This window comes from Bacillus rossius, chromosome 2 (assembly GCF_032445375.1).
Source record: "Bacillus rossius redtenbacheri isolate Brsri chromosome 2, Brsri_v3, whole genome shotgun sequence".
Lineage (NCBI taxonomy): Eukaryota > Metazoa > Arthropoda > Insecta > Phasmatodea > Bacillidae > Bacillus > Bacillus rossius.
The window spans coordinates 129,129,296-129,153,305 of NC_086331.1; the positions used below are offsets into that span (position 1 = coordinate 129,129,296).

The 24,010-nt window shown below is 42.2% G+C and overlaps 1 protein-coding gene across 7 annotated transcripts in view; it reads left to right on the top strand.

Moving 5' to 3' along the window:
- LOC134529823 (KICSTOR complex protein SZT2-like) overlaps positions 1 to 24,010 on the top strand; it is a 186,302-nt gene that overhangs the window by 125,493 nt on the left and 36,799 nt on the right. For 6 of the 7 annotated variants that reach the window (XM_063364304.1, XM_063364309.1, XM_063364307.1 and 3 more), the window contains exons 40-46: positions 7,160 to 7,439; positions 11,357 to 11,509; positions 13,833 to 13,894; positions 16,707 to 16,837; positions 17,953 to 18,191; positions 21,315 to 21,421; positions 23,525 to 23,707. In XM_063364304.1, coding sequence (XP_063220374.1) covers positions 7,160 to 7,439; positions 11,357 to 11,509; positions 13,833 to 13,894; positions 16,707 to 16,837; positions 17,953 to 18,191; positions 21,315 to 21,421; positions 23,525 to 23,707 — 1,155 coding nt within the window. The remainder of the gene's footprint in view (positions 1 to 7,159; positions 7,440 to 11,356; positions 11,510 to 13,832; positions 13,895 to 16,706; positions 16,838 to 17,952; positions 18,192 to 21,314; positions 21,422 to 23,524; positions 23,708 to 24,010) is intronic. The other variant, XM_063364308.1, reaches the window with a different exon arrangement.

Here is a 24,010-nt window from a genome sequence, read left to right on the forward strand (position 1 = left end):
CGGAGCGCGCGGAACTAAAGTTCGCGCTGGAACTATTGTTCGCGCGGAGCGCATAGCGGGACTCTGGCGCGCCGGCCACGTGACCAGCCGGGCGCGCGCTTCCAGGAATTCGCTGCGAGCAGCCAGGTGGCCGCATTCCTCGCGACAACAGCAGCCGGGCCAGGTCAGTGTGTGTGTGTACCGCCATTCGCGTCGCGTCGCGTAGCGAAGGGAAGAGGGGCAATCGACCGGCCTCACCACCACACGACCATGTCGGACAACCACGGACTTGACAAAAATCCGGGCGCGATTAAGGCAAGTGAGTTGTTTCAAAAGAATAGCTTATATTGTGTTATGTGCGCGCGACCGCGCCAGGTGAGCGGGACGGCGATTTCTTCGTGGACGGACACGTGCGTGTGCGTAGGACAGTATGAAGCGCAGCCGAACCACGAGCAGGCAGAACGGGCGGATCAGTTTGAGGCGGGACACGGGAAGTGCACGGATGCGGAGTGTGAGGGCAAGACGCGGGAGGGAGGCTGGTGCCGGAACTGTCGCGCGTTCAAGCACACGGCGTGTTTCGCGAAGTCCGAAATAATCTCCTTTCAAGACGGGTGGTACACGTGCCAGTGGTGCCACCACGTGAGAATAGCGGGCCCGTCAGGCCGCAGCCCGGTGAGAGACGCCGCCGACACACCACGGAGCAGGGTACCTCTCATAGGACACGTGGAGCTACCGGAATTTGCGGGCAGAACCAGCGACGATCCGCGGAGATTTGTACACGCGTGTCGGGAACGCCTGAATCGCTACGGAGTGCCGGAGTGTGAGTGGGCGAACAGGGTGAGCACCGCGCTCAAAGGCGACGCCAAGACGTGGTGGCAGATCGTCCAGGAGTATGACATGCCGTGGACCGAGTTCGCGAGATTGTTCGAGGCCAGATTCGCGGACGTGAAGACAGAGATGAGAGTGCGGACGGAGCTGTATTGTCTCGAGCAAGGCGCGACGGAGGCGGCGGAGGCGGCGGAGGCGTTTATCATGAAAAAAATACGTCTGTACAAGCGGCTGGTTCCCGGAGAAGAACCTACCGGAGTGCTGGAGCGGGTAGTTGAGCTGATGCGCCCGGAATTTCGCCCGTATTTACGCCCGATGACGCGGCGTCCGGCAGAGGAGTTCGTCCAACAGGCGCGCGTCTTAGAGCAGGACCTACGAGCTGTCAGACCGACCAGGATCCACGCCACCCTGAGCACCAAGCAGGAAGACATGACGCCCGCCGACACCAAGGCGCTGGTGCCCTACACGGCGCCCACCCGAGACCAAGCTAGGCGCGACGAACCCGGACCGAGCGGCCACGCGCAGCTGACATGGCGGAGACGGACTACCGGCGGCAGCCCACCACCTCAGTGCCACACGTGTCCACCAGGCACGTTCCATTGGCACGAGAACTGCCCGGTGAGGAACAAGTTCCGGCCTGACTTCGCGGCGCAGCAGCCGTCGGGAAACGGACGGCAGGGGGCGGCGCGCTAAGACAGCCCACCTCCCCCGCCTCACCTAACAACAACAGACCTACGGCGGCGGGGCCTCTCCTGGGTCACGTGGGAGCGGCGGAGGCCGACCTGTTGCGCATTCCGGTGGTTGTCAACGGGCGCGCAGTCCACGCGCTTGTTGACACCGCCGCCAGCCACAACTGTGTGGCGGCACGCGTGATTGGCCGTGACAACTTCGAGTACCACCCGGGCCAACTCCAGCTGGCTACCACGGGGGACGCCTGCTACACCCAGGGCGTCGCGACGCTGGAGGTGGACGTGCGGGACCAACGGTCCGTCACGACGGCGCTGGTGGTGGAGCAGTTACGTGATGACGTCATTCTGGGGCTACCCTGGCTCTACGAGCAGCACGCAGCCATCGACATCCGGGCCGGCTGCGTCCACGTCGGCACCCAGGGGCGGCGGACCATCCACGGGCTGGGTAAGCCTACTCCACCAGCAGTAAACCAGGTCAGTCTCGACGAGTTCCAGCACGGAGTTCCCCCCGAGTTTCGTGCTACCATCCAGCAGGTCCTCGATCATCAGTGTAATGTGTTTGCGTCCGCGGACCCGCTGAAACGTACCACCATAGCTGAGCATGCCATCCCGACCCATCCTCACGAGCCAATGTTTATCCCACCCGGTAGCTACGGCCACGTTGGTAAACAGACCATCCTAGACCAGGTTCAGGACATGTTGCATGACGGGATAATTGAGCCTAGCGAAAGTCCGTATAATTTCCAGGTCGTGTTGGCAGAAAAAAAAGACGGGAAACTACGCTTCTGTGTCAATTTCAAACCTATCAATAGAGTGACAATTAATGCCCCACATCCCCTGCTGAACATGGCCGACACACTTTCAGGCCTGGGTAACGCCAAGATATTTTCTTCCCTCGACCTAAAATCTGGGTATTGGCAGGTGCCGATACGTCCGGCGGACCGACCCAAGACGGCGTTCACAGCCCCAGACGGGCGGAGATTTCAATTTTGCGCGATGCCATTCGGCCTACAGGACGCCCCCGCTACCTTCCAAGGGATGATGACACGGGTCTTAGACAACTACTCGGGCAAGTTTGCGGCCGCGTATCTGGACGACATAATTGTTTGGTCTCAGACGTGGGAAGAACATGCGCATCATTTAGCATTAGTCTTGGAACGCCTGGCGAGCCATGGTCTGACATGCAATCGCGAAAAATGCCACCTGGGGACCACAGAACTAGATTTCCTGGGCTTAGTGGTTAACGCGGACGGAAACCGACCCACGGAAAAACAGCTGAGTGTAATTATCAACAAGGAGCCCCCACGCACGCGCAAGCAACTGCAAAAGTTCTTGGGGCTAGCTAACTGGCTGCGAGCCTTCGTCCCAGAGTTCTCGGTAGTAGCGGCGCCGATGACAGAACAGCTGTCACCCAAACGTCCGTTCAGGTGGACCGTGGAAGCCCAGAACGCTTTTGACGAGCTAAAACGCAGATTTCAACAGTGCCACTTACTCGCGCGGCTGGACCCAGGCAGACCCCTGATCGTACAAACAGACGCGAGCGAGAAGGGCATCGGGGCCATCCTGTTACAACTCGGCGACGACGGCGAGCCTCGGGTGATTGAATACGCAAGCGCCAAGTTCGGCGACGTCGAGCAGCGGTATAGCGTGAACGAGCGTGAGTGTCTAGGCGTAGTTTGGGCCCTCAGACGCTACCGCCCACACCTGGAGGGGCAGAAATTCGTACTGAGAACTGACAGCCAATGTCTCAAATGGCTGGCCACGATGCAGGGGCGACGTTCGAAGCTGACGCGTTGGGCCATGCTTCTACAGGCCTTAGATTTCGAAGTCGAGCATGTACCGGGAAAACAGAACGAACTAGCGGACGAGCTGTCGCGAGATCCGGACGTCACCGTCACAGCCTGTGACGATGCGGAGTGGGAGGAGCTTTTGCCACCACCCAGCGGGCGCATACCCAGGACCCCGCGCACCCCGACAACCCAAGCCGCATTGTGTGCCCTAAACCTTAACGTCACACCGACATTACCGCCAGGCGCGGAGCTTGATGACTTAGACGCCTACGTGCGAGCGGCCCAACTCACGGACACAGACACACAGCAGATCGTGCGCCGTTGCGGGAGCGGAGAATGTGAAGGCTACCGTGTATTGGACGGGACACTGCAGGCGCGACCTAAGGGGACAGCTGGCCAATGGCGGACGTTCGCGCCAGCCGCCACCCGCCGGGAGGTGTTTGACATGTATCACGTGAACAGGCTAGCCGGACACCCCGGCGCAGACCAGACGCGACGCGATCTGCGGGAACAGTTCTACTGGCCAGGGGTAAACAAGTTTGTACGGGACTGCGTGAGGAGATGTAAACATTGCCAGAGGCACAAGGCGCGCCGCACCGACGGGACAGCCCAGCAGGTACCCAGGCAGCCCACCGAGCCATTCCATACAGTCGCCATAGACCTAATGGGACCATATCCCCGCACGCCCCGAGGGAAAAGATTTTTGTTGGTGGTGACAGACTGCTACACGCGTTGGGTGGAGGCCTACCCCCTGGCGAACATCCGCGCCGGCACCATTGCACGCAGCCTGGAAACGGAGTTTTTTCCTAGGTGGGGGTACCCCCGGGTCCTGTTGTCGGACAATGCCACCCAATTTGTCGGGCGCCGGTGGGCGCAGCTGGGGAGAAAATGGCGGGTAATCCTACACACCACCCCCGTGTACCACCCCCGCGCGAACCCCACGGAACGACGCAACCAAGAGGTGAAGGTTCAACTGCGGTTGAGGCTCGCGGATGACCACGCCCAATGGGACACGCACATCCCGGACGTTCTGTACTGCATCCGGCGACGGGTGAACGCGGCAACCGGCGAAACACCAGCCACCATGGTCCAGGGGCGGAACCTCACCCTCCCCGGGGAATATCACGTGCGGCAACAACAAACGGACCCGGACGTAGAGAGCCCCGAAGGACGCCTGAGGCGATTGGCCGAGACGCACGATAGGGCGCGACGTAACCAGGCAGCTTACCAAGCACAACGCACACCCGAGACGACCCGCCCGCCCCCTGAACTGAAACCAGGCCAGCTGGTTTACGCGAGGCTCCACCCCCTCTCCTCCGGCCGACGCAACTTCTGCGCCGGCCTGGCGCCAAAGTGGTTTGGCCCGGTGGCGGTGGTCAAGGCGGGGCCCACGGCGGTCGTGATAAAGTTACCCTCAGGCCGGGCCGCGAAATATCACCGGGACGATGTGCGCTTGGCACAGGAAGAGACGGAGGCGGCGGACGAGGCGGAGACGGGGCAGGAAGAGACGGAGGCGGCGGACGGGGCGGAAGAGACGGAAACGAGACGTGACGGAGCAGGGACGCGGCAGGAAGAGACGGAGGCGGCGGACGAGGCGGAGACGGGGCAGGAAGAGACGGAGGCGGCGGGCGGGGCGGAAGAGACGGGAACGAGACGTGACGGAGCAGGGACGCGGCAGAGAGAGACGGAGGCGGCGGACGAGACAGACGGGAGGGCGGCCGCACAGCTGGTCACGTCCACCCCAACAGACGGGGGCGGGTTCAGAGGCTTCCCGGACCTGGGGGCGGGACAGGCGACGCCCCTCGCAGTCACAGATGTCCGGCCGAGGCGGCTGTTCGAAGACTCGGGGAGTGACGTCTCGCCTTTCAGGGGATTTCTCAGGGACACGCCCGGAGTGACGGAGGGCCAGTCGACATCCCAACCACTGATAAGGTGGCCGGAGGAAGTAGAGAGTAGGCCGGGTTCGCCGGACGAGCCATTATGGCCGCTGCATTACTCGTTGGCAGACTCCACGTTCAGGGTGACAGTAACCGAACCGCAGGAAGACGAAACACCGCGGGAAGAGAGGGGAGACCGGGCGTCACAAGACCCAGTTCCGGCTCCGCGATACACGCTACGACCCCGAGGGATCGCGAGGAAGCACAGCTGTTGTTGATAAGGGGGCGACCACGCCCACAGGCGACCCAGCGGAAACGTCGACATGACCGGCTATTCGAGGGGGGGGCAATTGACGTCAGCCGGGGCTACGCCCCATGAGCCTAGTCAGTCTCCGTTTCCTCAACATTCCTCTCCCCTTCCCCGGCATTTGTACCGCCATGTACGTAGTCGTGTGTTTGAATTGCGCGCCACGAACTACCACAAGAGGGCGCTTAGAAGCAGTGCGGCGATCCCTAAAATTGCTATGTTAATATTAATTGTAAGCCTTTTTGTTGTTTTCATCCATCTTCGCCCCAGTGCTGTGTAGTTTACTTGTGTTTCTTTAATTTAAATAAGTTACCTTAAATAACTATAGACGTTGCCCGGGCGGACCCGAACAGGCACGGACTTGGACGAGGATAGGAATGCTTTTATATAAATTATCATTAAATAAGTAAATAGTAACAAACTTTCCATTGTCAGTAATTTTTATATATTTTTAATGTTTATCTGTAATTTACTCAACTTTCGCCGGGGCACGGAGTCGTAGAATATAGTAACGGTAATTGCGTTGGCGCGAAGGGCGCCATGTTGCCACCTGCGAGCGATGAGCTCAGCCCAGTCCATCTTCATCACTGACCGAGAGCAGACGCGCCAGCACCCCGGGGACTTCAACCTTTGTTCAGCACTGACCAAGTAACTCTGTCTCGTTAATTATTTCTGAATCTCTTTCGTACGTCATCCTCGGGGCAGCTCTCGGTCAGCGGACTGTTTAATTAATTAATTGTCTCAGTCGAGTTTTTTTTTCATCACCGTGTAATAAGTATACTTTGCAGCATGGCCACGTGTGCGGACCATGCCTTCACCTAAACCGATTCGTGCCTCAGGCTTTTTTTTTTAGCCGTGTAATGTGTAACGTGTAACGGGCGTGTAGAGAGACGTGTTAGTGAAATTAAATCTGTAGAATAAATATAAAGTGAGTACTTATTTAATCACGTGGTGAGTGAGTCTAGGAGTGTGGCGTGCCCGACGCCTAGAGCGGGCCAGGTCTGGGTAGCCAGGATAGAAAGGGCTGGTAACTCGTCCCCACTTGGGCTACGTCACGCCCTGAGTGAGAGACTCCGCCGGGTCCACGTGCCCTTCCACGTGGTGGCGCCCATAGTTAACATCTCGAAATCACCGGCAATGCGCGATCAGCCCTCAGTAGAATATATTGGGTGTTGAATTTTTGTATTTATGACTTGCATTTATAAAATAGCAGCACTCATTCCATTTGCTGTATATTGTGTGTGATGCATGCTGGCACGTGTAGACTAATGGTACTTCTTACCGTATTCATGCATATATATTCTACATAAATTTCTAACTGCATGTTTTTTTTTTGGTATTTTACTGTATAGGACTGTAAGTTGACCATGTCGGTTTAAAGGTAAAATTGATGTAGCTATTACATCATCAAGCCTTGCTATTTGGACATTGTATCAGTAAGTACCGCCAAGTGTATGTTTGTTAGCTGGAACATGATTAAAATAAGTAGCTATTCATTAACAATATAACAAAGCTATATGTGCATTATAATTTATCAGTCCCTAATAGTTTTGATAACAGCCCTCTGCAGTTTGTACACACCTTCAGACATTTTAAAACAATGTTTTCAGGCTTGAAGTGATAACAAGTTGACTTGCAGAGTCTGCAGTTTTCTATTAATTAGTTTGGTTGTATGTTTCCTGACCGCAGGATTACTCTCAGCCGGAGGCGTCAGGAAAACGTGTGGCAGAAGGGAACTTGTTCCTGTACAACCAGAGTGCTGCGTCTGGCAGCAAAGGCATCGCGTGCATCGCGCTGGCAGTGTTGGGCAGCGAGGGCTATTTGCTGGAACACACGAGTTGCCAGAAGCCCAATCCTCTTGCGTACCAGCAGCACCTGAGTGCCTGCGACTTCCACGAGCGTACCTCCGCCGAGCTCTTGCAGAGTGACCACCTGGAGGGCAAGTTACCCAGCTGTGAATACTATAATGGTGACTGGTATTTATAATTACCGTGTTTTATCGCACAGTCATCGCATATTTTATAATAAAATATAGTTTGAACAGTAGGGGTGCAATTTTTACGCGAAGAAAGCATTTTTTGTGAGGAATAGTTATTCATAAAAACAAAAACCTATTCATGGAAAGTACGTTTATTTGAAAAGTAGAGTACACATAAGCATGCCAAACAAATTAAATTAATAAGTCATGCAACAAAAATATTTTGTTCTACTTTTAAGTACAAAAACAAAAACAAACTATTGTTGTAGTACACACTTACCAGAAAGAGTGCAGGCTATCAAATTTAGTTAACTCGGCATTAAACAGAGCGAGCTATCGATATAGATATTCGACTACGTGCACGCGTTCTATATGGTAATTAACATAACACTGGCTATATTTATATAAGACGAACACGAACAGATAAAGGTTATAACGTTTGAAAAGTCATTAAAACAAAATTTACACATCAGACAACCTCATATTTCTGTTAAAATAAGTATGCTGTTATATTATATTTCAACTTTATAATACATCATTTCAGACTGTAAAACTACCTGCACAAAATGCTTGGAATCTAACAGTGAGACCAAAAACATCATACAACATTTATGCGAGACTGTTTTCTCCAAATTTTGACTTCCTAAAATAACAATGCGACGATTATGCTATAAAACACGATAATAATAAATGGGAGCGATGTGGCACAATCCTAAAATACTAGACTCACATTCCAAAGGATCCCGGTTCGAATCCTGGTATGGTCATCCTGATTTCAGTTGCCCATGGTTTCCTGAAATCACTGCAGGCAAATGCTAGCCATGAGCATGACCGATAACTGTCCCAGTATGCCTCTTGTTCTGTGTGGTAGGGTATCATCTCTAATGACATTGTTAACTAGATGCTCTACCCAAATAAAATAAAAAAATTGTAAACCTGTTTTACTAACCCACCATCATTTTCATTAGTATTTATTTATGATGTATGTATTTGCCATACCCAAGTAGTGACGTAAAAGGTATTTTCTGCTATTATTTAACATATTTATGCTTGCAACTAATCATCTGCCATTAATTTAGCAGTTGAATAGTATTTAAATTGTTTTGATGATTAGTACCAGTCCAATGGTAGTCTGCTTTATCTGGAAGTAGAGATTTGTATTATCAATTTGTAGTCTGCATGTCTACTTCCCCACGGAAATTCTTTTCATGTGAAATTAATTTTTAACAATTTAGTTTTAAAAGCAATTATTGTATGTTGTGCATTTAAATTTAACTCATAATTATGTGTAGAATGGTGATTTAGTTGAATTCAAAATTATATTTTCGTGAACAGGCAATAATTGTAATACGAACTTAATAGATATTTATTCAATGTAGTCAGGTATAATTTGAACAACTAAGTATTAACTTTATGGTTCTAATATAAAAACCTTTTCAGTTTACATAAACATTGCTAATATTATTTTTATTTTCAATCATTTGTCTCAATTTATAGTAGTGTTTGCAAGTGTCTAGCTAGCTCAAACCTTCAAAATTTTAAGTATATCACTCTGTAACTGATTAAAATTACATACAGAATTCACTTTGACAAAGTGACTTATTGCTTTCTCGTAGAAATTGGCTGTGTCATCTTTGAGACTCACTACAGAACTACCATAAAAATACTAAGGATTGACATATTCTAGGCCTTTCAAAATTTCAGTTGTTACCACTTCTTACACTTGTGTTAAAATTATTGCTATCATTGGACATCTATATCTACACAATAGTTAACTTTTAACCCTCTCTAAGCTTTATATCACAATATCTAAATAATAGAACTTTTTGAAAGCTGTGTACCCAGATTCAGGACAAACAGCCGTAGACAACCAGCTTATTATTTGAAATGTTGGTTTTCAGTTCTTGATGTCACTATGGAGAATGTGTTTTTTAAATTATTTTATAAAGTTGGCACACCTGAACTGTACGGTTTATTTCCTCGAGTTGTTATGAGAGTTGGCTGGGTGGAACAATATGTTGCAGACTAAGTCAAGTAGCAAATCATGCAATTTCCCTGCGAACCCAAAATGTTCTACTAAAAGTTCTAGAAACACCCTATTTTTTTTAGGTTATGTAAAGTAATGTGTTTTAATTTTTTTTTCAAATGAGGTAATGCATGTCCGTTGTCACCACACCAAAAGCTGTCACTTTGTAGCTTAAATATTGTTACGATCGCGCTTGGCTGCAGTGCTTGGCGTCGCCGCGCTCGTTCGGCCTGTCTGCGCCCCCTTCCACCCGCATCCTCTCCCTGGTATCTCGTGTCATACTATCTCGCGACATCCTGACCTTCGCAGCGCGCACCTGCCTCAGATCGAGTTACTTAAAAGAGGCCGCACTGCGGCATAAAAGGACTCAGACATGTTTATCGGCGCATTTTGTGGGAACCCGATGCTTGTTGCGTTTATCGGCGTTCTTTGAGCAGCCGCCGCGTCCTTCGACAGGACTCACGACGCGTTTCTGGACATTTCGACGCCGAAGGTCGCGCAATATCTCGGAGACATGCCCGATTGTTCTGGACGGGAACCCAAGGGCTATATAAGGAGGTTGGGCCGACCTTCGAGTTCAGTTCAGTGGGGAGTTCTCCCGCGGCGGAGTTTCCGGGCGATAGTGCTGCGGGTGCGGCAGAGTGGCGAAGTCCTTGGACGAAGGTTCCGGGGCAGGGAGTGAGAGAGTTCAGTGGAGTTGGGAGTTTTCCCGCGGTGGAGTTTCCGGGCGATAGAGTCGCGGGCGCGGCGGAGTCGCGAGTGAAGTTGCGAGCGAGGAGTCGAGCGGATCCTCGGCGAAGGGAAAGTGCGTCGGCGGCGGTGGAGTGCGGCGACGGAGTCCCGCGGCAGAGACCCACGAGGGGTGCTGCAGCGAGAGTTGCGCCAGAGGTGCGGCCCTGCGAGGTGTGTGGAACAAGTGACTGGGGAATAGACATTTCTTTAAGTGTAATTAATTATTTGTAAGTGACAAGTAGTGGTAATAAATAAAACTGTGTGTGTGATAAAAATCTTTAATTGGGCTATCCTTTACGAACCCCCGCGGAAAATCGTAACAATATTAATAACAAAAAATTAACTTAGACGGTAGCTATAAGTGTTAAAATGAACATTAAGAGTTATTTTTAAAATTCAACCAAATAGGGGTAGCTCCTGTCTGTATGTAGTCAGGTTTTATACTCTCGGTCCCCTACCAAATGCATGCATTCATTCACTATCATCTGTTTATAATGGTCCTCAATGTCGAAAAGGTATTAAACCATAATTTTTTTATTCCTCTAATTTCAGTTTGACATGGTTTCTTGAAATCATGCCAGGCAAGGAGATGGTTCCTTATAATTAGTAGTGGCTGATTCCTTCCCCAATGTGTTACTGTCCCTAATGCTTGCTGTCAACATGAAAACATACCATATATGATTTTTATCCCAAAGTATATTTCCATTATTGGGTATTAAACCCCCTGAAATCACACATGAAAAATACTGCAAAAAAATTTAATTAATAGGAACCAAATCTACTGGGGTCATTAGTTTCACGTTTTTTACTAAAAAAACAGCTCTCCTGAGATAAGTTTTCTTGGTAAGAGGTTGATTTTGTTTCTTACCTAGGTTTAGCATCTTGTTGACAGCAAGCGTCAGAGACAGTCTCACACAACGGAGTTATTGGGTAAGAATCGGCTGTGGCTAATTGTGAAAACCACCCCAGCATTTGCTTGGCGTTATTTCTGGAAACGACGTAAAACTGGGTGGCGGGACTGAGTTCAGTGTCTTACAAGCTCGGCTGTACTTCGAGATGTGTACGTTCACCTTTTATAAGCCTGCATTTAGGTAAGGATTTTAAAGGATTTTGAACACAAATCATGCCATGTGTGTGTGTTTTCCTGCAGATGTGAAGCCATGGGTGGAGTTTCGAATTTGGAAACAGGGTAGAATAAATGCGGAGTTATTAGTAAATAAACTGCAGACATCTATGCAACATGCGATGTGGGATCTCTTGATGGAGTTCCACTGGCTCACCATTCCACTTTTCGAACAGAAAGGTACGGACTCTATGTTTAACACCACAATATTTTAGAATATTTGTACTGATGTGTGTTACACAATTTCCAATTGACTATGCTTTTGCTGCTTTTTTTAAAAATTCACTTAAATACAGTTTGTTACCTTTCATTTCCCCCCCCCCCCCCCCCCCCCCCCCTTAAGAAACATGCAAACCTTTGTTTGACCCATTTTCCATGCAGATATTTCATCTCTTCACATTTTGGCTGGAAACTTAACATATTTTTTTCTGATAATTGATTTTGAAGTGGTGTGATTTACTTTCCTTCTAGTCTAGTACTCTCAGTTAACGTGACATTGACAAAACACAGCTAGTGCATGGGTATAACTTTACAATTAAATGTATGCCTATATTAGTAGTTACCACTGACAATCATATTACCTTGGTTATGATCTTAGTAGATATAAACAACTTAAATGTAAAGTATTACATAAACATCAGTGCACAAATACCTATGAAAAATGACTGGGTGAATGTAAAAGAAAATAATAAATAATTTTACTTTCATGGTAGTATTGTAAAATGTAAAAGTCTACTTCAGAGAAATAAAATCAGACAAAACTCCGCAATACATATTTAAAAAAAACTATTAATGTGAAAAACAGAGTAATTCAGGAGGTACTTTTTTAAGAAAATAATAAATTGAAGTAGGACATGATTATAAACATAAATAGAATTTTATATTAAAAATAACATATTCTGAATCTATTTTGATTTTTGTATGGTGTGAGAAATGATAGGTAACAAACACTCAACATAAACACACACAAGTAGAACAAGGGGGGAAGGGGGTAGGACAGCGACAATTGCACGCACTCCATCGCCTTCACATCCTCATTGGTTAACAAATCCTCTGACCTTAAGTTCTCTTGCAATGTTTTATGTATTTATTACCTTAAAAACACACAGTCAATTATACTTAAGTAAAGGATTCAAGGTGTTTACCACGCCAATGGTCAGATATTGTACAGAGGGGTGGACCCAAGAGCACAGGGCTCTGGTGGTCGGAGTGCTGGCTGGCACCAGGTTGCGTGCTGCTGCTAAGGCCATGTGAGAGTCGCATCAGTCAACTTGTACATCACTACAGAAAAAAAATATTAAAAATAACACATAAATGGTTTAATTATATTATCTTTGAAATATTTGTGCAATGGGAGTGCATGACTTGATGTAAGCTTTTGGACATATGCCATTGCTAAGCACATGTATGTCTGTAGAAGAAAACTAAAAAATACCCAAAAGACAAAAACATTATAATAATAGTTATACATCCATGTAAAAACTGTTATTAGCAAAAATACATAATAGAAATATTTTTCATATCAAATAAAATGAACTGTCTAAATAAAACATAACATTTAGGCAGCACCATTTGAAATTCTATCATTCACTATTATAAAAAATATATATATATATATATATAACCTATGAAACCTTTAAAAATAAATTTATAAAAAGAAGAGAGACAATTGCTTTGGTGCACCCGGCTGATACACATCTCTAGGTCTCCACAATGCTGTTTAAACTGCTACTTGTGCACATACATACAATGGTTGTTAATGTCAAGTGAAAACGCAGGAATTTGTTGAACGTTAACAGTTAATATTTTCGCTTTATATGGGACCACAAAAAAGCAGTTTCACCTATATAAAACTGTAATATCAGAATATGTGCTATAGAAATCGTAAGACTTGAATAAAATAGGAACCGTCTCCATAGCTAGAATTGTAGAAGTTACCTTAAACTATGTGAATGTGTTTTATCTATGGACTTGTTAAACCCTTACATAACTTATAAAGTTATAAGCAAGTGATGTTCACTGTCTTGCTTCTATTGCTTGAAAAAATTTTCTCAATTCAATCAGCTACGTAGTCTCTTTAGTGATTGTTGTTTACTGTTAGTTTCTAATTCCTAACAATAGAAATAAATGTTTAAAAATCAATGGTATAAATTAGATTTCATTTATTGAACATTCAGTGAAATAGTCTTTCACGCTGAAGATAACATTTTACAGTGCAAAAAGTTGGCTTTAGCCTTTTAGATTATATAAAATATATAATTTATTATATTCTTTTAAGTAAAAACCAAGCATATTTGGTCACATGGTTTGTTTAGTGTACTTCTGTCAAATTTGAACGTGCAAATTTACTTCTAACTGGTTGTAAAGTCTTGTTTTTTAATATGTAGTTCGCTGCCCCTCATTACTAGTAAATTTGTTTTTCTTAATTACTTGTACGAATTAATCTCATATGTGAAGCAACTGTACATTTATTAAAAATTATACTTGCATAACTATATTGCAGGCAAGAAGATCTATGAAACACAAGACACTGGGAAAGCTGTTTCACCTGTGATAGTTTCGCAGGTAAGCACAGTGTATGGTAATTAAATAACTGTAAGTGTAGTTGATAGTTAGAAATAATTGCACTAGTTATTCTTTCTGAATAGTTCATAGCATTTTGACTGAAGCAGCTCTGCTAGTGCCCAAAGTGATTGGTCGCTCTTAACCTGACTAGGTCACTGCCAGGTTCCTGGCTTATCATTGATGTAATGGAATTATTAATTCAGTTTGGCAAAATATATATCTGTACTTTTTGCTAGATGCGTATCAATTTTTGACATGATAACGTCTTATAAATCGATGAACGCCGGCTGCACGCACGAAAAATTGCCACGTTCCGCCTGAGCCGAGCGTGCAAGAACCGGCCAACCACCGTGCGAGAAAATCTTCTATAATATCAAACAGGTTAAGGCAGGCTTTTTAACTAATAGTTCGTGATTATATGTAAACAAATTATTTAAATTAAATTTGCAAATCTGTAAATAATATTTCAAATTAAAAAGTTTGCAATTTTTCATCAATGTTTTCTTATAGCGTTATCACGTAAAATTATCGTCCGTAAACCGACTTTACAGACAACCCCCTTTTTTTACTCTGCTATAACATGAAAAATGTTTTAAAAGAATAAAAAATTGGCTACTGTTTATTCCAAGTGCTCAACTGTATTTTCATAGTATACCTATTTGAGATATGCTCTAATTGATTCTTTTTTTTTGTCATTACATAGATTGCTTTGAATGGTTCAAAACCATTATGTCATTTATTTTTCAATAGTATTATTTGTTCATGTAAGAGACTTGAAAAAATTACTTTTGCTCTAACTGATAGGTAAAATAAGCATTATTTATATAAGTTTTGCTGATTATGTGATTCAAATGTGAAAAACAAAATTGGCCGTATATCGTCACAATACAGGCATCGATGTAGCTCACCAAAGAAATACAAGATTAGAAGGCCTGGATGCAGAAAAAAAACTCTAGGGTTAAACAAAATAAAAATTTTGTGTAGCATAAATAAATAAATAAATAAATAAATAAAATTGGTTCTACAATCAGGTTTGCTAGAATTCCATTCGTTACTACAATCCTCATTTCAGTACTATAATAAATAAATAACAAATGAATAAATAAAGTCTTATGTCTTGTGAAAAAAATTATCTGAGAAATTTAACAGTGATGGTTGTAGTTAAAACCTCAAACACACAATACAAATTAAAACTCCTTATGTTTATATGGGATCTCAACATTTAAAAATTGGTTTTAATTCTCCTTTTTAAAGAATTACTGAATAAGTGCCAGAATATTTGCCATGCCATTTTCTTTTCAAAGTATTTAGGTTTCAGCTCAGGTTTTCAAAACATCAACAAGTCTTACTTCCCCACTAGACACTAAAATATATTTCCTTTATACTCAGAGCAAACTTCATAGAAAAAACAATAATTTACTAGATAGCTAGTTTTTAACTAGGTGAATCATCACGTAGTGTGAACAGCTACAACACATAGTTTATCATTTATAATTTAAATTTTTCTTAGTTTTACTATTCAGCATTTTATTCATCTACCGAATGCCAAAAGTTTCATTTTCACCCAATTATACACATTTCAGAGCCTAAGTTTATAAAAAAAATATAATAATTTACAAGCACAAAGTTGTACTGCCATCGTACTTAAAAATTCTCCTGTACTGACCACCGTGTTCCTAAGTTGCATGACAGCCTTCTTGATAGATAACAGACCCCTAGGTATTCAATCGACTGTCTTTAAATCAACCTCCCATCCGCAAACAAGCACGGGAAAAAATTCCCTGGCAAGTTTACTAAACAATTAACCCAGCTTTGCGGTGTTCGGTTCTGCCAATCACGGAGTGTCTACCTTGTACAAACAAAACCCGTTAGGTTGCAACCCTTTCCCGTGCAGTCAGTTTCCTGTGCTGATCCAGAAAGGAAAACAAAACAGCGCTTGCGCTAGATTACCCAAACCCGTGACACAAATCATTGTCAGCTGGCCACAACGACAAGTAGTCACGTCGCGCTTCAAGACAAACACTGTGCAACACTGCATTTTTTACCGTGCATCAGAGACCCACATTTCGCGCTAAAGTGACCCAACCTGTGTCCGACCGAAACAAAGTCCAGAACAAGGAAAGAAATGCAAAAAAATTTAAAATAGAAATTTTAACCTCGCAACAATATTTACTGACTTAGCAAAAAATTGAATTATAAAGGTGCCTTTCATGAGTAAAGATCTACCTGTTTAATAATTTTGATATCTTTCTGATGGTCTGGCAGGCACTGCAAATGTCACATGAAAAATATGTATGATAATTAATTTTACTAAATCTTATAGAATTGTAAACGTTTAATCGCATTTTGATCACTTTTTGTATTTTCTCTTTAGTTTATGCTAGTGTTGTCCTTCAGCGGAATAGAGGTTAGTTGTTTGAACATTTGTAGGCCAACCCTTCACTGTCAGTTTTCAGTAATGTTTGTTGGTACCCATGTGCCAGCCTATCTAAAACACTTATCTCCTTTGCTGGTCTTCAAATCTTAAATAATTTGGTAAAATATATAATAATACAAGTTGATAAAAGAGCAATGAACAATAACAAAAACTAAGTTTATAATGAATAAGTTAATATAAGGTTGGCAATAATTATATTTGCCAGATGTTCCCTGAAATAATGTTTCTGTAATTTTATTCATTATGGTATTTCATAATTTTATTCATCATACTGTTTTGTGGTCTATAATATTCTTTTGTTTATTTAATTTTTACTTCTATTTATGCAAATACTCTTTGTAATTACAATGTTCCATTAACTGGTTTTCTTTGCAGGTCATGTCTGAGCAGAATTCTGTCATAGTTAAGCATGCTGTTGAATTTGATTTGCTGAAAAAGTGGTTGGATTTTGCAGTACAGTTGGGTGTACCATCTGTGAATAAATTTACTGTCTGTCTAAGCGCCAGGTAAAAGTTGATTGCATCTTTAAGACCTAATGAAACACTACCATTTGGATAGCATGCAATTCAGTATGCTATAAGAATATGTGTTTTTGGTGCTTAGTATAAATACTTTATGCCAATTTTCTCTAACACCCTTATGGTTTTGAGAAAACATTTTTCGGGCAATAATTCATATTGCCTATATATAGTTCTTGACTAGAGCTGGGTTTTATTCTTTCATAACTTGCTTTCCCTACCTTTGTGAGTGGTTACCTTACAGTTTTTAATTGGTACTGTTGTCAGGTCTTAGTTATAAAATTATTACCATCCTGTACCATTACTCAGACAAAAATGTTTTCTTAACATTTTGTTCATCGTAAAATAAAGTGGCTTTATTTTTTTTTAGTGTCAGTGATCCTTTACACTGTTTATCTGATATTTTGTTTTTTTAATCACTAATTTGTGTGTTAAATTTTATGTCAATTCCCTTCAACCAGAAATAATTTGCAGTTTGGAGACTTATCATTACATATAAATGTTTTTCCTACCCATCTGTTACCATGCCCTAGAAATATTAAGATCTACATAATTTTTAGTAATTAATTATGATTAATCATAAATATTTAAAATTATAAATTTTAATAAAATTACATTTTAACATAATTTGTAATAAATCATAGGAAGATAAAACTATAGCTGTTTGTTCCAGAGTGATTTTGTTGGTGCTTGAAGTTTTTTGAGAGACTGTTTTCAGCTAGTAATGCATGCATTGTTATTCGTCTTTGGTTATCAAACTGCATTTTGTGTGATGATTATTAAAAACTAAATTATAAATTTTAGCCTTTTGTATACCTTGCAGGCTTTATCACCAGATCCGTTGGATACCTTTCCAGTAAGTGGGAAGCTAAACATTACTATATGCACTGTCTTTTAGAAATTTTAATGTTTGAACTGATTCTTAGATATTTTGAGTTTCTGATAGGTTTGGCACACATTGTGGTGTAATCTCTAGGTTACTTGACGTCATAACACATCAGAATAACAATTCGAATCAAGCAGATTATTTATTACTAAAATGATTTTATTACAATGATTTTCATCTTTGTCTTCAATTGTTTATTTGAGTTTTTTTTTTCCAGGCATTCATTACCAATGATTGTGAAAGAAATGCAAAACTTAGTTAGTTTGAATGCCCCAGACACAGACACATCAGCATTTCTTGGGCTCGCGTCACACACTCCAGAAAAATTTGCAGGAGTCCAGTCTTTCTCATTTAGAGATCAGCAAGTGTGCATGCTTGTCGGACGAAATATCAACCAATGGAGAGCCTGTATTTTGGACACAAACAATTTTGATGTTGATTGCCTACATCCAAAAGGTAATTTGGGTTTTCCTTAGTTTTCTTTTTTGTCACTAGGAAAATCTAAGGTTTTGCAACATAGTTTATAGACCTTTACTGCTAAGCTTGGACCTAAATACAACTGCCTAACATAATCCATGTCCTACGGATCAGTTTACTCCTGTTCGAAGAGTGCAGTTTGTTTTCTTAATACATTTTTATGTGTGTGTGAGTCATTGATTTTTAAGAAAAATAATGGTTTTACAAACTTATAAGTTACGTATATTCAAAAAGCATTTACTGGTATGCAAAGTTTGCTTAAAATGTTGGTTCCCCCACTTTGAAAATTACCAAGTCCCTGGCATCTTGTTTCATTATCAGCTGGGTGAACTACAACATTTAAGAATGCCTTCCTCGACCACTAGTATTTTAACTACCACTATTGTAATATGTTTATGTGGCTTAAATACTGTAGTCGCCAGAACTCATGAGGGCTACCAGCGCGGGGGTGAGGAAACCCTTTTGCGAGGGGAGGTCGGGGTAGAAGAGAAAGTTGGCCCCGCCTACAAGCTGCGCTAGGAGCCATTTAAAACACATTTACCTTTGTCTGCGCTGCAGTAGTGACGGGACTGTGAACAATGGCAAGTAATGCGCGGCCGAAGAGATTTAAGAAAGTTATTCATAGCAAGGAAAGAGAAATAATAAGGAGTGTTGTTGAAGCTTGTGACGAATAATCACGCACGCACGCACGCGCACACACACACACACACACACACACACACACATATATATATATATATATATACACATATATATATATATATACATATATATACATATATATATACATATATATGTTTCCAGTTTGTGATGGATGTTATAGTCTAGTTTTAAGATGATTTATGACAGCTGTATGTACATATCTGTTATATATTCTACATTTACTCAGCTTAACGGAGTGGAGAGGTTTTGATAAAAGCTAAAAAGCGTGGCTTGAGAGCTTAAGAAGATGACATGAGGTATGAAACAGTGGATTTTATCCGGATCGCCAAACTGGAAAACGAATGGTCATACCATTACATTACCGCTTGAACTTATTAGACTAAATGTATCACTACAGTTTTTCATGCAGAGCTTCGTTGTGTTAATGTATTTATTCAAAAAATTAAATATTGGAATGACAAATAAGTCATAGCTTGACTTCGTGTCGACAGAAGGATTATTTGCAACAGAACGCATTTTTTTTATCGGGTTTTACAAACCAAGAACACACGAAGTGCACTTAGAACCGATGGTCAAATGCTTTCAGGACGCATAGTAAGCTGTACAGCTGTTGAACTTCTGAAGGAAGGGGAGCAGCGAAAGCCTGACTTGGGGATAGAACGCGGAGTGGGGGGGAAACGAGGACTAGGAAGGCCAGCCCTCACGTCATTTGGTAACAACAGTAACAGTGTTCAATTTGGTAAATATAATGGACTACTTAAAAACCCACAATTGCGTTGTAACTTAACCTTCGTCAGCGTAGGCATGAAGGCCCTGACCATTTACAATATTGTGCTATATCAGCCCTAGTCTGATCCTACCAACCCCCGAGGCTGACCACTCTTCCGACCCAAGGACTTCTTGGCTTGGCATCATTGATCCGTGACTTCTGTTTGTATAAATGTATCACTATAAACCTTTTGTCATCACCCTCAGTACCTTTCTTGGGTAGAACACTTGTTTCAACGAATAATATTTCAATATTTTACTACTCACTGAACTTTGGAATCTACATATCTTCTGTTCAGCCATGAGGGTGACTGAATTTTCACTATATAAATTCATGTCATAGGGAGTTTTATCTGTAGTATAAGTGTTTCTGTAGCAAGGGGGCGTAATTGGCAGTGTGGAATAAATTTGCTGCACTGGGATTCTGTGTGTGTTTTTAACCACGGGGTAGCGACCTCCAGGTGTCGGTGTGTGGGACGCCTTAGAGAGCCTACAGTATAAGTCTTTGAGTGCGCATGAGTGTGCCAGATCTTTGCAGATGAGGGTATGATGTTACTGGCCCACGCGGGCCACGTCACACTTTGAGTGCGCGGGTCTGATGTGCAAGAGTATGCCAGATCTTTGCAGATGAGGGTATGATGTTACTAAGGCCCACGCGGGCCACGTCACACTTTGAGTGTGCGGGTCTGATGTGCAAGAGTATGCCAGATCTTTGCAGATAAGGGTATGATGTTACTAAGGCCCACGCGGGCCACGTCACACTTTGAGTGCGCGGGTCTGATGTGCAAGAGTGTGCCAGATCTTTGCAGATGAGGGTATGATGTTACTAAGGCCCACGCAGGCCACGTCACACTTTGAGTGCGCGGGTCTGATGTGCAAGAGTGTGCCAGATCTTTGCAGATGAGGGTATGATGTTACTAAGGCCCACGCAGGCCACGTCACACTTTGAGTGCGCGGGTCTGATGTGCAAGAGTGTGCCAGATCTTTGCAGATGAGGGCATTATGTTACTAAGGCCCACGCGGGCCACGTCACACTTTGAGAAAGGCAGTCTCGCCGGGTCCACATGCTCGCTGGGAATCAAACCCGGATCGCTTTGGTGGGACTCAACGTCTCTGCCCCCCTAATGTAGAAAAAGTCATTTGCACTTTGAAACCGCCCATTAAAGTGGTCTTTCAGAATTGCCAGGTGTTCTTGACTCCCAACAGGTTTGCATGACACGTACGATGAATTCCTGGCCCAGTGCCATGGCTTTACGTAACTTAAGTCTTTTAGTAAGTGATGAAGGATGCTTATCAAAATTTGCCAAGACTTTCTCTTCAAAATAATAGTGATGCCAATAACAGCATAGACGTATAGGACATGGCTCGTCGGTATGACAGCCAATATGCTGCAGTTCAGTTCTTTTTACAGACTTATTTCTCAACATATTGCATGGTATAAGATAAAACAATTGAGAAAATAAACAAGAAAATTTACTATAAAGTGAAATGGGACTATTTATTTTGACCTAAACTTTAATTAACATTTATTTACCTTCAGACTATTACTTTTGTAGATGTGAAACTACATTTTAATTTATTTTTAAATATTTAATGCTTTTGTACTAGGTCAGCCATCTGTTTGAAGGAAATTCACTGCACTCTACATAATGCTGTTTGTATATTTTTCAGCCCAGAAGATATTGCAGAAGTTTCCACCCCTGATTGAGCCAGAGTCCAACCCTGTTCAGTTTGTGCCACGCCAGAGACTGTGTCTTGCGCTTCTCACCAGCCAGCAGGTCTAAAGTTTTCTTTTTCTTTTTATGTTATATCATGTTTACTATTGAACAAATTTTTCATTCTTTGCAATTATTGTCGTAGTATAATTTTACCAAAAGTTTTTATAGATTACGCTAAAGGGGGTGCCTCCCATTTCAGGTCAAGATTTTATATTTACAGTAATTTCAGATAAACTTGAAGACTTTTTCAATTGTTTAAATTTACCGAAATAAAAAATATATACAGCACATACTGTTCGCATAATTAGCTGTCAAAGTTACATTTTTAACATTTTTGGGTTGTACAAATAAGGAGAATTAAATTTATTGCTGAACTGAAACTTTTTAGGTTTAACTGCAATTCCACTGGCTACTTCAAGAAATGGTTTGAATTTATTTCAGAAAATATTAATTAATTTTACCTGGCATTTCAAAATTCTAAAATTTGTTACGATTTTGACAGCCAAGAAACATGAAATGAGTTTTTTGTGATATAAATGCAAACCATATAATGAAGTAGCCAGTGGCATTACAGTTAAGCCTAAAAAGTTTCAGTTCTGCAATAAATCAAATTCTCCTTATTTGTACAACCCAAAAATGTTAAAAATGTAACTTTGGCAGCTAGTTATGCAAAAAGTATGCGCTATTTATTTTTTTCATTTCGTGAAAGTTGAACAATTGAAAAAGTCAGTTGATCAGTGAATAATATAAATATAAAATCATGACCTGAAATGGGAGGCACCCCCTTAAGGCAGCAGCTTGGCTGCGTGTTTACTACATCTAAAATCACAGGATTGCTAAGTGTGACACTGGTTCTTACATCCAGTGCTTCTATGAGACTTCTTTGATTGGTGGCCCTATGATGCCTAACAAATATGGATGTCCCCTGCACCTATCTATTCCACATTAATTATTTTTACTCTACATAAAATATGTATACATCAAATTAAAAAAATAACACTTGTATAGGCAGGTGTGAAGGTACTAGAATGCTTGTTGCCATCAGATACTTAAAAATATCAAAAGCACTGTTTGAGTAAAGCCTTTTATTCAGAATATCTGCATGCGTTTTGGAGTCCCGGCAAAGCATCCATGTATGTTTAACTACATATTGAAAATGTAATAATTATTTTTCCTATCAACATTTTATTTAACATCATAGAGAATATATCATAATTTCTGTTATATTATGTGGAAAAAAAAGTGTTCTCTATTGGGTTGAGACAAAAAAGTTTCATAAATGGTGTTGTGAAAATAAACTAAGAAATAATGGTATTGAATAGTTTTATGTATTAATATTGCAGTTATGTGAATTCATATCCCATTTGGGTTAGCAGGATAACATGCAACTATGTGTTGCTATCCTAAGCTAACCAACCATTCACACCAGTTAACAGCATTTTAAATTTGGCTAACCGATTCTAACTAAAACAATTGTTCAAACCCTTTTACATTATTTTTAATGAAGCTTATTGATTATTTGCATTGCAACTGTTGGGTTTACTTACGTAAATGGCCATGGCAAAAGAGGGCAAATGGTTTCTGTTTTAATCCACAGTGGTCAATTTTATTTCCTTGCTACTGGTATGCATGACTAAAGAAATACAAAAAATAATTGTTTTGAAGTTTAAAATGTTGAAAATAGTCTGTTTTTTCATGTTTAAAAATGTTGAAAGTACATAGTTGGTGTTTCTAATTTTTTACGCAATTTTTTCTATAACTGTTTCACGAGCCAGTGGTGAAATAACTTTGAATATTTGCTGTTTCTTTAAAATGCTTAGTATAGTTCATTTTTTTATGTTACAGTCCTGTTAAAACTTCGTAAGTGTGTATTTATGTCGCAAAATTGAGTTAACCTCAACAGTCAACATTGATTGGTATACATCAAACTCACATGATATACCACCTCAAATATAAATAAACTATATAAAAAAAAATTTCAATATTTCTAAGCGTCAGTTTTTAAAGTTGAATCAAATACAAAAAATAAACCATTTGTATTCATATTTGGAAATTGTAGTATCTGCACAGGCCTATCTGTTAGGTCATATATAGTGAATTTTATTCAGACTTTAAATTCAGTACCTATATGAATGTCTATATAAGGTTATGTTGACTTTACAGATTCTGGTGTATGTGTACAACTGGTCCAAAGAGCGCGTCGACAGTTTAGTAAACCAGACAACTGCATTGGGTCATTGGCTTAGTGCAAGAACATGTCTTCTAATGAGCATTTCATCTCAGAAGCTTGGCATATTCCATAACCAAGAGATGGTGACCAAACTACAACTAGCAAAATCAAAACAGGTATGGAAACATACACTAGAACCGTGATTTTATGAATGCTCACAGTTCCACTGATTGCATTTGTACAATCACTGCCTTCGTAAAATCAGGGGTTATTAACAATTTTTATAAGCTTTCATTGTGATTTTTTTTTCAAATTTTGTTTTATTATTTATATTTTGGTGTCAAAATTTCTGATTTTTCGACGGTTTTTGATAATGTATTAGTAAAATCGATGCTTCGTTTAATCCGGGGTTCTTAAAACCGGGCTTCTGGAGTATAAGAAAATTGCTTTGCTCACAGATTGTTTATGAACTAAACTTT